We start from the raw sequence: 12,534 nt of genomic DNA, 5'->3' as shown, positions 1-12,534 counted from the left end.
GAGTATGTTGGAGCTGCACTATTAACCCTCAGGCGTCTATTATCACGCTGACATGATGATTTCTGTGTATTTTTGGGCTCAATGTGTTAATAAAGTAGGTTAAAGTGAAAAAATAATACAGTGGCGTGCAAAAGTTTGGGCACCCCTGATCAAAATGTCTGTTAATGTGAACAGTTCAGCAAGTGGAAGATGAAACGATCTCCAAAAGACATAAAGTTAAACATGAAACATCTCTTTTGCAATATTTTAAGCAATATCAGTGTATTATTCTTGTTTTCTACAAGTTTAGCGTGAAAAAGGGAAACAAAAGAACAGGAAACCAGGAGACTTGAGCTCTCAGAAAACTTTGACCAAGGTATCAGACAAGATATTTACTGTTTACACACTGTGATAGTTTCCAAAGGCGGGACAACTAGGTACTATGCTGTGGGCCCTTTTCCTTTTCTGTCATTTGAAAAGAAATTTAAAAGTATAGTGTAAAAATATATATAAGAGAATCATCTGTAACTTTATGCCTTTTTGCCTTTTTACCAAGGATGCCCAAACTTTTGCATGCAACTAAAAGATAGATAGATAATAGATCACATACTGTAGATGAAGTTGTGCTGAAAAAAAAGATACCAAGCATTTTTTTTATGTGGTATAAAAAGCCAAAATCAAAAGTATTCAAAAACAAAATAGGCTCAGACCCCTAAGGGTTGAAGCAATCAAACTGCAGGAGCGTTGCCGTGGCAGAGAGACGCCGCAGCAGCAGCCTGCAAATACATCCTGTATTCTCCAGATGTTTGTTTGGTATAAGTTCTTGAAATCGAAATCACAACACGGTTTGTTTACGTGTATCACACAGGACAGTTTCCACCGCCTTGCGTGATAAATCTGCACCGCCGTGTCCCTTTTGTCGTCATAAATGAGATCATGTGCAGAGCTTAAGTCGCCCGGCGCTCCCCCTCTTCCCCCTCCCTCCTCCCTCCTGCAGGTTATTGTGATTCTCTCCTCTGCTCCCAAACTTCTTTCTTTGCATTTACCTGCTCTGTGGGATGTTGTAAATCCTTTCACTGTCAGTGGCATCCGATCCCTCCTCACCAGCAGAGCTTCTATTTCTGTCTCCAACTTAGTTCCCACCCCTGCATCTCTCTCCTTTCACACAGGAAGATGTTTGTTGTTATAATAGTATCATCACCTCCTCTGTCTCCTCTGTGCACTGTTTTCATTTGAAGTAGTATTATTTTTTACTGGGGATTGAAGTTAACCTGGCTTTCAATGTGTGTCGCTGAGCCTCTTGTCCCATATTCCCTGATAAATAATGGAGTCTATGAGGAGGCCTGCTCTTCGCCAGCTTGTTTAAATAGCTGATAGCTGATTCCCCTCATTGTCAAATCACAACTTTCTCAGCCTTTATTTATTTAAGTCGTATTGAAACCCTGGAGAAACGGGCTCGCTGCCGATTCTGTGTCTTAAAATACATTTAGAAACGTTGCCAGCCTCTGATTCTGTTTTGCATCATAATCTTTATTTATTTATTTATTTATTTATTTTTTAAATGTCTGACCTATTTTATTTTATTCTCTGTTTCAGGATATTCTACGTGTCTCACGACTCCCAGGATCTGAAGATCTTCAGCTACATCGCCAGAGACGGACAGAGCAACGTCTTCCGCTGCAACGTCTTCAAGTCCAAGAAGAAGGTACGACGGTTTACACGTTGACATGACATGAGTGCATGAGGGTCGGACGCACGGCCACAGATCGACACGCACACAGACCGAACTCTGGAAACTCTCAGAGTGACTCCAGGATCAATCGATGTCTTTGATTATTAAAGGGATAGTTCTACATTTTGGCAAATTGGCCCATTGCCATAATCCCTATAGTTTTATAGGAGTAGGTTTGTTACCTTTAATTGTCGGTGCAAGCTATTTTTTAGAACGGCGGAGCAGAGCCGTGAGCTGCTCAGAGCTACGCTAAAGAGTCAATGGCAGGAGCTGCTTGTTGTGTTTGGGTGCAGCTCTTTAATTCAAGAGCAGAGATCGACAGAAAGAGTTGAAAGAGTTGTTCGGTTGAGTTTCTTTCCTGTAGCTTCTTATGGTTGTAAAAGAGAAGGATTGATTATTTGTTATTTGTGACAGAGGAGGAGAGAGACGAGCAAAGATCAGATCATGATGTGACTAAATTAATTCAGAAAGCACAGGACTCATAATTTTTATTTCTTGTTGTGTAAGTGACAGAACTTGTGTTTTTGCCCAAGTAGCAAAAAAACCCAACTCATCAAACTTTGTGCCTGTGTTGTGGCGACAGGGGAGAAGCCAGAGAGTGTGTGTGTGTGTGTGTGTCACTCTCAGTGTGTTTTCAGTCGTGTTGTGTTTAAAGCGTTTCCTCCTCCTCCTCTCGTGAATCATGTCCCCGTCTGAGTCACATCCTGACGTCCTTACAGTAGGTTTGGAGACACCGAGCAGCAGCGATACCTCCGGCCTCGTCAGCGCCGAGGGTCTGACGAACAAGTTTTTTCTTTTTTTTTTCTGCTGGAGTTTGTGTTTCTGGGGAAACAGAGTCCAGTTGTGAGACGCCGTCAGTTAGAAAATCGACTTTTGTTTTTCCTAATCCGTGTATCTTCGTTCTTTCTATTTTCAATTGGCAATCAAAACTCAAAAAATGAAAATGTGACGGATTATTTTGTCACAAAAAATTAACAAAAAGTCTGGTTTTTCATATTTCAATTTTAGGCTCGGATCAAAAATACAAAATGGAAAAACAGGCCACAGGATTGAATTTGATTTGGATATTTAATTGGTCGGGTTTACGTGTGCCCCCCCCTGGTTACTGTTGCTATGTTTGTTAAAGGGATAGTTGACCATTTTGGCATAATCCCTATAGTTTTAGTTTAGTTAGTAGTTTTAAGTTTTAAAAACAAAAAAACAAATAATCGTCACTTTTTCATTTTTTGATTCTTTTTTGCCAATTGAAAATAGAAAGAACCAACGATACACAGACAGATTTTTTTTTTTCCTCTTCTGCTGCCAGTTCCTAGAAGTTGATGCTTAAGTCCAGGGGTCAGCTGGGTGAAGCACGCCACCGCCTCATTATCCGTGAGAGACAGAGCGACAGTGAAAAATGAGCTCACACACACACACACACACACACACACACACACACACACACACACACTGCTGGGAAGACAAAATGGAAAGTGACACATACCAAGGTTCTCAGGGGCAGCAGTGGCCCTTAAGCCATTAGGCTGGAAAGTGTGTGTGTGTGTGTTGTGCTCTGGTGATGGAGACACTGTGGGAAATATTTTGATTTAATACTAAAAGCCTCATCATCGCGTGTCGTGGTCAAACTTCAGCCGTCATCGCCTCAGACAGTTCTAATCAGCTTTATGAGACACTGTGATGTTCAGAAGTGTTTTTGTTTGTAGGTGGTGAAGTGTTTTTGTCGTGTCTGTGTGGTGATTGACAGAAGGAGGACGCCGTGTGCTGCGGAAAACACTTGCACTGGTGCAGCGACACCAAAGTTAACAAAGTAAAGAAAAGTTAATTTGGTTCAACTGTGAAAGAAACACATTATAATATAGTTTACAAAGTCAAAGTATTGACCCCTCAGTGTTTACCTGCTTGCTTATAGCTCCAAACATCTGTCACTTGTATAGATTTAAACTGAATTTATTCATTTATTATATGATATATTATCTTTATTGACGTATTTATATTTATTTGTCTTTTAAAGGGGTGAAAAAGCTGCAACAGGCTGCAGATATTAGACCAAAATAAGCTTTAAATATAACAAAACAAAGATACATTACAGTAGAATCACTGTATGATGATTAAAAAAACATTAAATCCAAGAAGTATTGATAAATATACAATGAAAAATGTGTCTTTAAACATCTTAGGACATGTTGGAGATAAATGTTTTCACTTGGTTTTGAATTATCAGCGGCCCATAGATCACATCACATGTTACAGCCACTGTCATAGTCACAAAACGGGGTTGTCACTCAAGAGTGAATCAGAAAGAAAAGGATGAATGGAGATGAAGAGGAGAGTAAAGAGACAGTTCCAAAAAAAAAAAAAAAAGTGACACAGTCAGTGACGGAGGGGAAAGTTTCATAAGATTGATTGAGCGAGACAAAAAGAGAATGAAACACTCTGCCGTAATGAAAAAGGGGATATACATATCAAACGTGCAGTAAAAGTGTCATCCGGGGGCAGTGTGTGGTTTTGTGCGAGTGTGTTTTGACGTGTGGAAGGTTGCGAGTGTAAGATTGAGTAGAAGATTAAGCCGACTTTATTTCCCTCTTAACTACCAGCAGTGAAAGAATGGCCGCGCTTTAAATCACAGCCGCATAAAAAGGACCTTAGCAGCGGCGGCGGCGGCTCGCTCCTCGCACTCGGACAGGTAGTGTGTGTGTGTGTGTGTGTGTGTGTGTGTGTGTGTGTGTGTGTGTGTGTGTGTGTCCTTTCCTCCCTCGCATCGACATTTTAAGGAGGCTAATGAACGACCTGCCCTCTGTGATGTAGAAGTGAAGAGGGCGTGAGCACCGACCAGCGAGTGTGCATCAGAATACCGAATGAGATGGGATGACACTTTATTGATCCCATGGAGGGGATCGATATCTGCAAAAATAAACAAAAAATTTGGTAACTCTTTAATTTACAGGCCACTTATTATGCGATAATGTCAAGAACTAGCCAAGAAATAACAAGTAATTGCGTCATAGCCTGGAAATAACATTAAGTTTCCTTTCAATTTCTCGACATTACTATGAAATTGCCTATGTGTACAGAGGATGTTATCTATCTATCTATCTATCTATCTATCTATCTATCTATCTATCTATCTATCTATCTATCTATCTATCTATCTATCTATCTATCTATCTATCTATCTATCTATCTATCTATCTATCTATCTATCTATCTATCTATCTATCTATCTATCTATCTATAATCTGTCTAAATGAAGCCAAGAAATAACGATTGATTGCGCAGAAATAGCCCAGAAGTAACAATCAATTGCAAGACTTGGTGGAGAAAAATTCTGACCTTTCACAAAAAAATTCAAAGCATGAAAAGCATGTCTAATCTTTTGCCTTTATGAAAAACATGATATTACTACGAAATTGACCATTATTTCTAGGCTATTTCTTGACATTATCACGTAATTGGTGCCCTGTAAATTAAAGGGGTTACCCAAAAGTTCAGACAGTACACAACAACATAAGAGCAAAATGAACACAATAAGGATATGAATAATTATATAGATGCACACATTATATGTGCTGTATGCAGAACAAAAGACAAAGTGACAAGTGCATGAATGCGTAAACACCAGTACGACGTATAGCAGAGAATAGTAATTACTGTAGTCGCAGTAATGACAGGGTGATCGTAGTCCAGATGTGAGTGTGACAGCCAGATGTGGGCTGTGCTGGCAGCTGTCGGAGAGTCCGACCGCTGCAGGGGCAGACAGAGGAGCAGCGTGGGAGGAGCAGCTCCTTCAGCGACAGGCGGCTCAGTGGAGCTGCTGCAGGGGGAGGAGGAGGGGGGGGGCGGGGTGAAGCTGGAGATGTCATGAAGTCTGGCGTCACCTTCCTCCCACTCGCCACCTCCACAGTCCAGGGGGAAAAACTGCTGCTGCTGCTGCTGCTGATCGGTTTTTTAATCAGCCACTGCAGCTCAAACAACGGTAATAACGGTGGCTGAGTCAGTGGGAACTCCTCCGTCCTCCTCCGTCCTCCTCCGTCCTCCTCCGTCCTCCTCTGTCCTCCTCCGTCCTCCTCCGTCCTCCTCCGTCCTCCTCCGTCCTCCTCCGTCCTCCTCCGTGCTCCTCCGTGCTCCTCCGTCCTCCTCCGTCCTCCTCCGTCCTCCTCCGTCCTCCTCCGTCCTCATCCGTCCTCATCCGTCCTCCTCCGTCCTCCTCCGTCCTCCTCCGTCCTCCTCCGTCCTCCTCCGTGCTCCTCCGTCCTCCTCCGTCCTCCTCCGTGCTCCTCCGTCCTCCTCCGTCCTCCTCCGTCCTCCTCCGTCCTCCTCCGTCCTCATCCGTCCTCCTCCGTCCTCCGTCCTCCTCCGTCCTCCTCCGTCCTCCTCCTCTGTCCTCCTCCGTCCTCCTCCGTCCTCCTCCTCCTCCTCCGTCCTCCTCTGTCCTCCTCCGTCCTCCTCCGTCCTCCTCCGTCCTCCTCCGTCCTCCTCCTCTGTCCTCCTCCGTCCTCCTCCGTCCTCCTCCTCCGTCCTCCTCCCTCCTCCTCTGTCCTCCTCCGTCCTCCTCTGTCCTCCTCTGTCCTCCTCCGTCCTCCTCCGTCCTCCTCTGTCCTCCTCCGTCCTCCTCTGTCCTCCTCTGTCCTCCTCCGTCCTCCTCTGTCCTCCTCCTCTGTCCTCCTCCGTCCTCCTCCGTCCTCCTCCGTCCTCCTCCGTCCTGCTCCTCGGCCTCATTAGTCTCTCTCCGGACCTGACGTAGCTCCTCCCCGTCTCCTCTCTCCTCGTTGACCCTGCTGGTCCCTCAGTTCAGGTTTGATCTCCTGGTTTGTTGTTGGAGAATCATCACCGCCCCCCTCACGTAACACAAGGTCACATAGTCACAGTTCTCCTCCTCCTCTTCCTCTTCCTCTTCCTCCTCCTCCTCCTCTTCCTCCTCCTCCTCCTCCTCCTCCTCCTCCTCCTCCTCCTCCTCTCTCAGACGACGTCCCAGTGCGGACACAGAAATGAGTTTGTTGTTGAACCAGAGGTTTGTGTGTAGGCAGGAGATGAACCAGCTCACAGGCTGAGAGACGCCTCCAATACTCAAACGACTGTATTTAGGCAAGGCATCTTTATTTATACTGTATAGCGCATTTCATACCAAGGCAACTCAATGTGCTTTACATAAAGACAAAACATTTGAAAAGAACAGCATAAAAACAAACGTTTTTTTTTTTTCAAACAACAGAGTAGAATAAAAGAAAATAGATAATGTTTAAAATTGTTTGAAAGAGCTTAGCTATAAGCACATGAAAAGAGAAATGTCTTTAACCTTAAAGTGTGAGTTTCAAGAGGAGCTATGCAAGATTGTTACCTCAACTATGCTACATTTTGACTTTAATTAAACAGCTTCAAAATAATAGTGCTGTTTAAATAAATGACTTGTAACTTGTTAAGAGGGGGAATGGAGGCTCTCTGCCTTCCACCTACTGTAGCGTCTCTTGGCCGAAAACCAACCTCCACAAACACCCGTAATCTCTTGTTTATGGCAGATAAGACAACACAAATATACACATCGTAACATCGTATATGATATATAACGTTATCTACGGCTTTATTAATTGATTTCTCACCAGCTTCGTTGTAAACAAATGCACATGGCAGCGAGGAGGGTTAGCAAAACAGCAGAAAAGCAACCAGACTCGATAGTTTCTCTCCCCAAAGTTTTCAGGCTGTGAATTTTTTATGCCCTCGCTCCTGCAACAGTTTTCAAGAGGTTCAATTGGACTCAAGGATGAATTGATTTTGATGGTTAAAGGGTAAAAGTTCACCTCATGAAATCTGAAGGGAATCCCCTGAATCTGGTGCAAACATTCACTTGGACAAATCGATTCAGTTTTGTTGTTTGTTGGTCAAAAGGTCACAGTGACTTTTTGACCTTTTGACCTGGTGGTTTTAGCACTGTGTTTGGCCTTGGGAGTGTGATATCTGGACAACGCACAACGATTTTTTACAGAGGTGCTAATTACAGATTTGTGCTCCAGGGGGTGGATTTGGTTTGTGAGCCTGCGACTGGATCCCTGCTCATAAAACGCTGCAGAAACCCTAAAGCTTGTGAGCTGATTTCAGCTGACTGGTCAATAAATATCACATTTCCAGGTCAAGGCTGCGGCACACTGAACAAATGTGACCTTCTACCGAGTCCCACCTTCCACCCCGTTGGCTTTACCCGCAGTCACGGAGCTCACGGGATTAATCCTGTGTTTCCTTCAGCTCCACCTGCACCTCAGTGTTTTACATTTATACAGAAATCGAAAGAGCTATAAAATCCACTCAGCACCTCCGTGACGGCCAGAGGGCGAAGCCTCTCTCTCTCTGTGCGATCCTTCGTCCACCGGTCAGATCCTCAGCTTGATGCCTTCGCTGTGCACAGTGATTAAAGACAACGAGGTGTAAAAACCCAGTTATGGTCCTTTAAACCTGATAATAGACTGCAACACTAAACATCCCATCACCGCCGCTGAGTGGAGAGTATAGCTGCCAGCTGCACTGTTTTATGCCGTTATTGTTAAAATTATACTGACAAGGCACACAATTCTTTCTGTTTTGTTTTTTTTAACAGGGGGAGTTCTGCAAAAGCACTTAACACCCACTGGATTAAAAACATAAAAACATCAAGTAATGGAGCATTTTTTAGAACTTAATTTATTTACTCATCCAGCAGTTATGTTGGATAACGAGTCTGACTCGTCTCTTGTCCTTTGCTAATTATAGTTATCATATCAAATGCTGATTGAACTCCCTCTCTGCCCTCCAACCACAGTGTCATCTAATGGTTTGATGACGACAAACTGAATCTTTTGCCTTGGAAGATGATTACAAAGTAAGAAAAGAGATGCTTTAGATGCATTTATTTTGAAAAATTGCTCAAGGCTATTTCCATCTGAGCTACAGGATAAATAAAAGCAGTTAAAGTTCAATGTGAAGATATAAAATATAAAACTGAAGTGTATTTGTAAGTTCACATGGGCAGAGTATAAGTGTAAACATTCGAGCCGAGGGTCAGTGGGTTCATCATTGTCAGTGAAGAGCACAGATATAAAATGACATCAGGCTCCTTCTGGACAAATTGATGGTGAAGACTCAGGTTTTTTTTTTTTTTTTTTTTACTTAACTCAAACCAGCTTGGTATAAGATAATTGGATTTAATAGCCTTTCAGCACTTTTTATTGAATATCCATATATCAGTGAAACGATCCCTCCGTCTTCAGCTCTCTGCCTTTTCTTACTTTCTCTACTTCATTTATTTTTTACCTCTTTGTCTCGATTTTACAGCAGCAGAGTCTGAATTCAATCATAAGTCAATGTGAACACAGGGTCTGGTCTGTGTGTTTGCGTCATACCACGACTTTTCCAGAAACAGTGTTGCTCATGAGTTGTCAGTGCTGAGGTGTAAACAGGCAGAAATCAATACATCTCCCCATATGTGCACTTTTTCCCCCCTTTTTTTTATGAGGCAGGATAAAGTTAAGTTTCCAGAAAGTACACCACCTTCCTGACTTATTCTCCAGCGGCTCAGACTCTGGCTGTTTCATTGTTTACACCTCACGCTCTCTGTGTGAGTCCAAAACCGTCCAGCAGGTCCAGTCTGAGACAGAGATAAACTGCAGGACTGAGATTACAGTGTAGGATATTATTATTTTATCTTTATTTGTCACTGTACATTTCATAAAGCTGTGAAACTGTGCAAAACTAGAAAAAAAAAGCAGATTATATTCAATAATTCAATATTATTGATCGGCCCAAATTGATTCCGCAGCCTCTGAAGTGCGCCGCTGTCTGCTCCGTCGTCTTTGAAGCTACACCTGAACCGTGTCCGTGATAAAAAATACATCATAACCACCACAACCACCATCTTCTTCTTCATCTTCTTCATCTTCTCTACCTGTTTTTCCTGCGCAGGGCTCAGTTTGGACAGGACACCAGCACGGTTATTATAGTTAAAGCTTATACAACGTTTTCATCAAAACGATTAATTTTTCCAAAATAATACAGCCACAGAACGTCCAGAGGGGTGCAGAATAAAAGCATTCATTTTACAGATTTTTTTTTAAGTATATAAATAATTGTTTTATACATTAGGTCCAAAATATATAAATATTTCTGGTTATGTTGGCAAAGTCGGCATGAAATGATCTCTGCAATGAACAGACAGAGCATGTGTACTGTAGCACTAATGGTCCTGCACTGGTTTGGTGTCAATGGGCAACATGACGTGGACACTGTTGAGCAAAAACGCTAATTTTTACATTATTTACATTATGAAATGTCTCAAGAATTTAAAATATGAGGGCCGTTAAAATTAAAAAAAAAGAGGCAAGTCACAGAGCATGTGTAGCACGATGGTCCTGCAGTGGTTTGGCGTCAATAGGTTACATGACCGGAAGCTTGTCGTCGCTCGGGCCCTAACTAGTCAATTCCTCAAAAATAAAAACTAAACTAAAACTACTTAAAGGCCCCATGCTGTGCACTTTTCTCTGGGTTTATTTACCTGCAGATATCCCTAACAAGATGTATCATTGGTTTTGAGTACCTGTGATTTGCTCAATATCATTTATACTGCCCCTTTCTGTTGCCTCTTTCTGGAGCTCTAGCAGGCACAGGTCATTTGGCCAATCAGAAGAGAGAATGAGAACCTCTCCTCTGATTGGCTCACTGTTTTAGAATGGCATGTGGTCGGGCCAATCACAGGCAAGTAACTGGAACCTAAGCTGCATTCATAAAAATTGAAAAAAAAAACAACTGGTCACGGTGGGCGGAGTCACCTTGTGTGTGACATCACAGAAAGGAGGAAGTGCTATCTGCTTGTCTTAAAGAGAATGTTCCTACAAATGGGGGGTTGTGTGTCTCTCCGTTTATGACCAGTTTGATGCATGGGGCAGTATATACGAGGCCCAGAGACCTCCCCAAGCACGAAAAAATAACCAAAATCACATTTTTCATGCCATGGGGCCTTTAATCACTTGTTGAACTAACTAAACTGAAATAAAAAAGCAAACTGAAAAACTAAATAAAAATAAAAACTAATGAAAATGAAAACTATAATAACCCTGGCCGTCACATTCAATAACGCCTAAAATGTAAAACATTCAAGTGTTTTCTGAACGCACCACATTTTGATAAAACTTCTGCTACTACATTAACAACTCTGGTGAAAGGAGACAGAAGAAAAAGAAGAAGAAGACAAAAACTTTTATTTTGTAATTTTTCAGCAGTGATGCTGCAGACTGGATGAGCCTCTGCTGCCGTGGCAACGATAGATTAACCTGTGACAGCTGTTACGTATGAAATATGGGCCCAGCGTGTGTTCAGGAGACCTGCGTCATCTGCTGCTGCTGCTGCTGCTCGGCTGGAGTCATCGTGTCTTGGTTTTTCTATGAGAGCGACGAGACGGTTGTTGATGCTCAGAACTCATTTCTGTGTTTACGGCTCCATAACCAGGTCTAGTCTGAGCTACGTGAGTGTGTTTGACTGTGTATGTGTGTCTGTGTGTGTGTGTGTGTGTGTGTGTATGATGCTGTCTTGAGCCACTGGGGCATCACAAACTAATTTCTCCTCCGCCAGTTTCTCCCACACAAACCTGTCTATTGATTAGTACAAATTTTAACCCTGATTACATCCTCTCACACACTCACGCTCAGTATTATTCCTCCTTCCTTCTGCACTTGAAGCTAAAGTGTGTGTCCGTGTGTGTGTGTGTGTGTGTGTGTGTGTGTGTGTGTGTGTGTGTGTGAGCATCAGGTCCAGTGTGCGTCCTGATGGGGTCAGAGGGCGCAGAATAAATCAAATCGAGGTATCCAGGCCGCTGCATGCTGTAATCTCTCTTTTGTCTGTGTGCAGAGTGATGGATGTGTAAGTTGTGGAGATGTGGGGTGAATATGTAAACACGAGAAAAGACGAATGAATGCGCTCGTCACCAGAGGAGAGAGAGACACAGAGACAGAGTCGGAGAGAAAAGGCTTTAATCAGTCGTAACTCTCATTGTTTACCCGGCTTTTTCCTGGGTTGCGTTATATTCCCCCGTCTGCCTCTTTTGCTTGTGCCAAAAGCACCGAGAGGGCAACAGAAAGCACAGCTGAAGCTCTGTGGGTAATCTGGGATAAATAATGCATCAGGCTTTCTGGCTGTTGGTCCTATCAGCTACTGAGATCCAGCTCCCTGGCAGTTTGATGTATAGAGAGAGAGGGAGAGAGAGAGAGGGAGAGAGAGATGCAGAGAGAGAGCTGCATTTATTCAGAGAGGGAAAGTGATGGGGGAGAAGAGGAGGAGGAGGAGGAGGAGGAGGAGGGGGGACAGAGATAGTGACAGATGTCCAACTTAAGAGCTACTCTGTATCTTTACAGCAGGATGTACAGTCTTTTAGTACGTTTGAGTGACAAATCTCCCGGATGTCCTGTCAGCCTCCAGGAATGGAGATCCACTGGAGTGATATTGATGGCTCAGGGCGAAAAGAAAAAGAGAAAGAATAGAGAAAGAGAGGGGGGGGGCCTAGTGCAACACCATCCTGTCAAAAAGAGAGAGAAAAGTTGAATATTTGAAGATAAGTGTGTGAGAAGACGACAGTCCATTTAACAAAGGTGGAAATGACACAAAGAAAACTTCAACAATCATACATGTCGTCTTTTTTTTTTTATCTACCTCGGATACGACCGATGGGAGGGAGTGTTTCCATGGTTACAACAACAGCCATAGCTTAGATTGAGGATGAGATTGTTTCAATAACTAGCTACTTCATCACTAAAAACTTACAAAACAGTACAATATAATAAATAGAGTCCACATTACTGTTTTGTATTGTGCTG

The 12,534-nt window shown here is 43.0% G+C and overlaps 2 protein-coding genes across 2 annotated transcripts in view; both read left to right on the top strand.

The window, feature by feature from the left end:
- Positions 1-12,534, top strand: part of LOC310985199 (tetratricopeptide repeat protein 14-like) — a 408,748-nt gene that overhangs the window by 209,697 nt on the left and 186,517 nt on the right. The gene's annotated exons all lie outside the window — the stretch shown is intronic.
- The window catches only part of LOC310984902 (carboxyl-terminal PDZ ligand of neuronal nitric oxide synthase protein-like), a 221,330-nt gene that overhangs the window by 111,815 nt on the left and 96,981 nt on the right, over positions 1-12,534 (top strand). The window contains exon 5 of the mRNA XM_083970275.1: positions 1,576-1,684. Coding sequence (XP_083826401.1) covers positions 1,576-1,684 — 109 coding nt within the window. The remainder of the gene's footprint in view (positions 1-1,575; positions 1,685-12,534) is intronic.

The sequence above is a fragment of the Trachurus trachurus genome, assembly GCF_905171665.1.
Source record: "Trachurus trachurus genome assembly, chromosome: 4".
Taxonomy (NCBI): domain Eukaryota; kingdom Metazoa; phylum Chordata; class Actinopteri; order Carangiformes; family Carangidae; genus Trachurus; species Trachurus trachurus.
The sequence above is the reverse complement of the archived record's forward strand: the minus strand, read 5'-3'. Positions and strand labels throughout refer to the sequence as shown.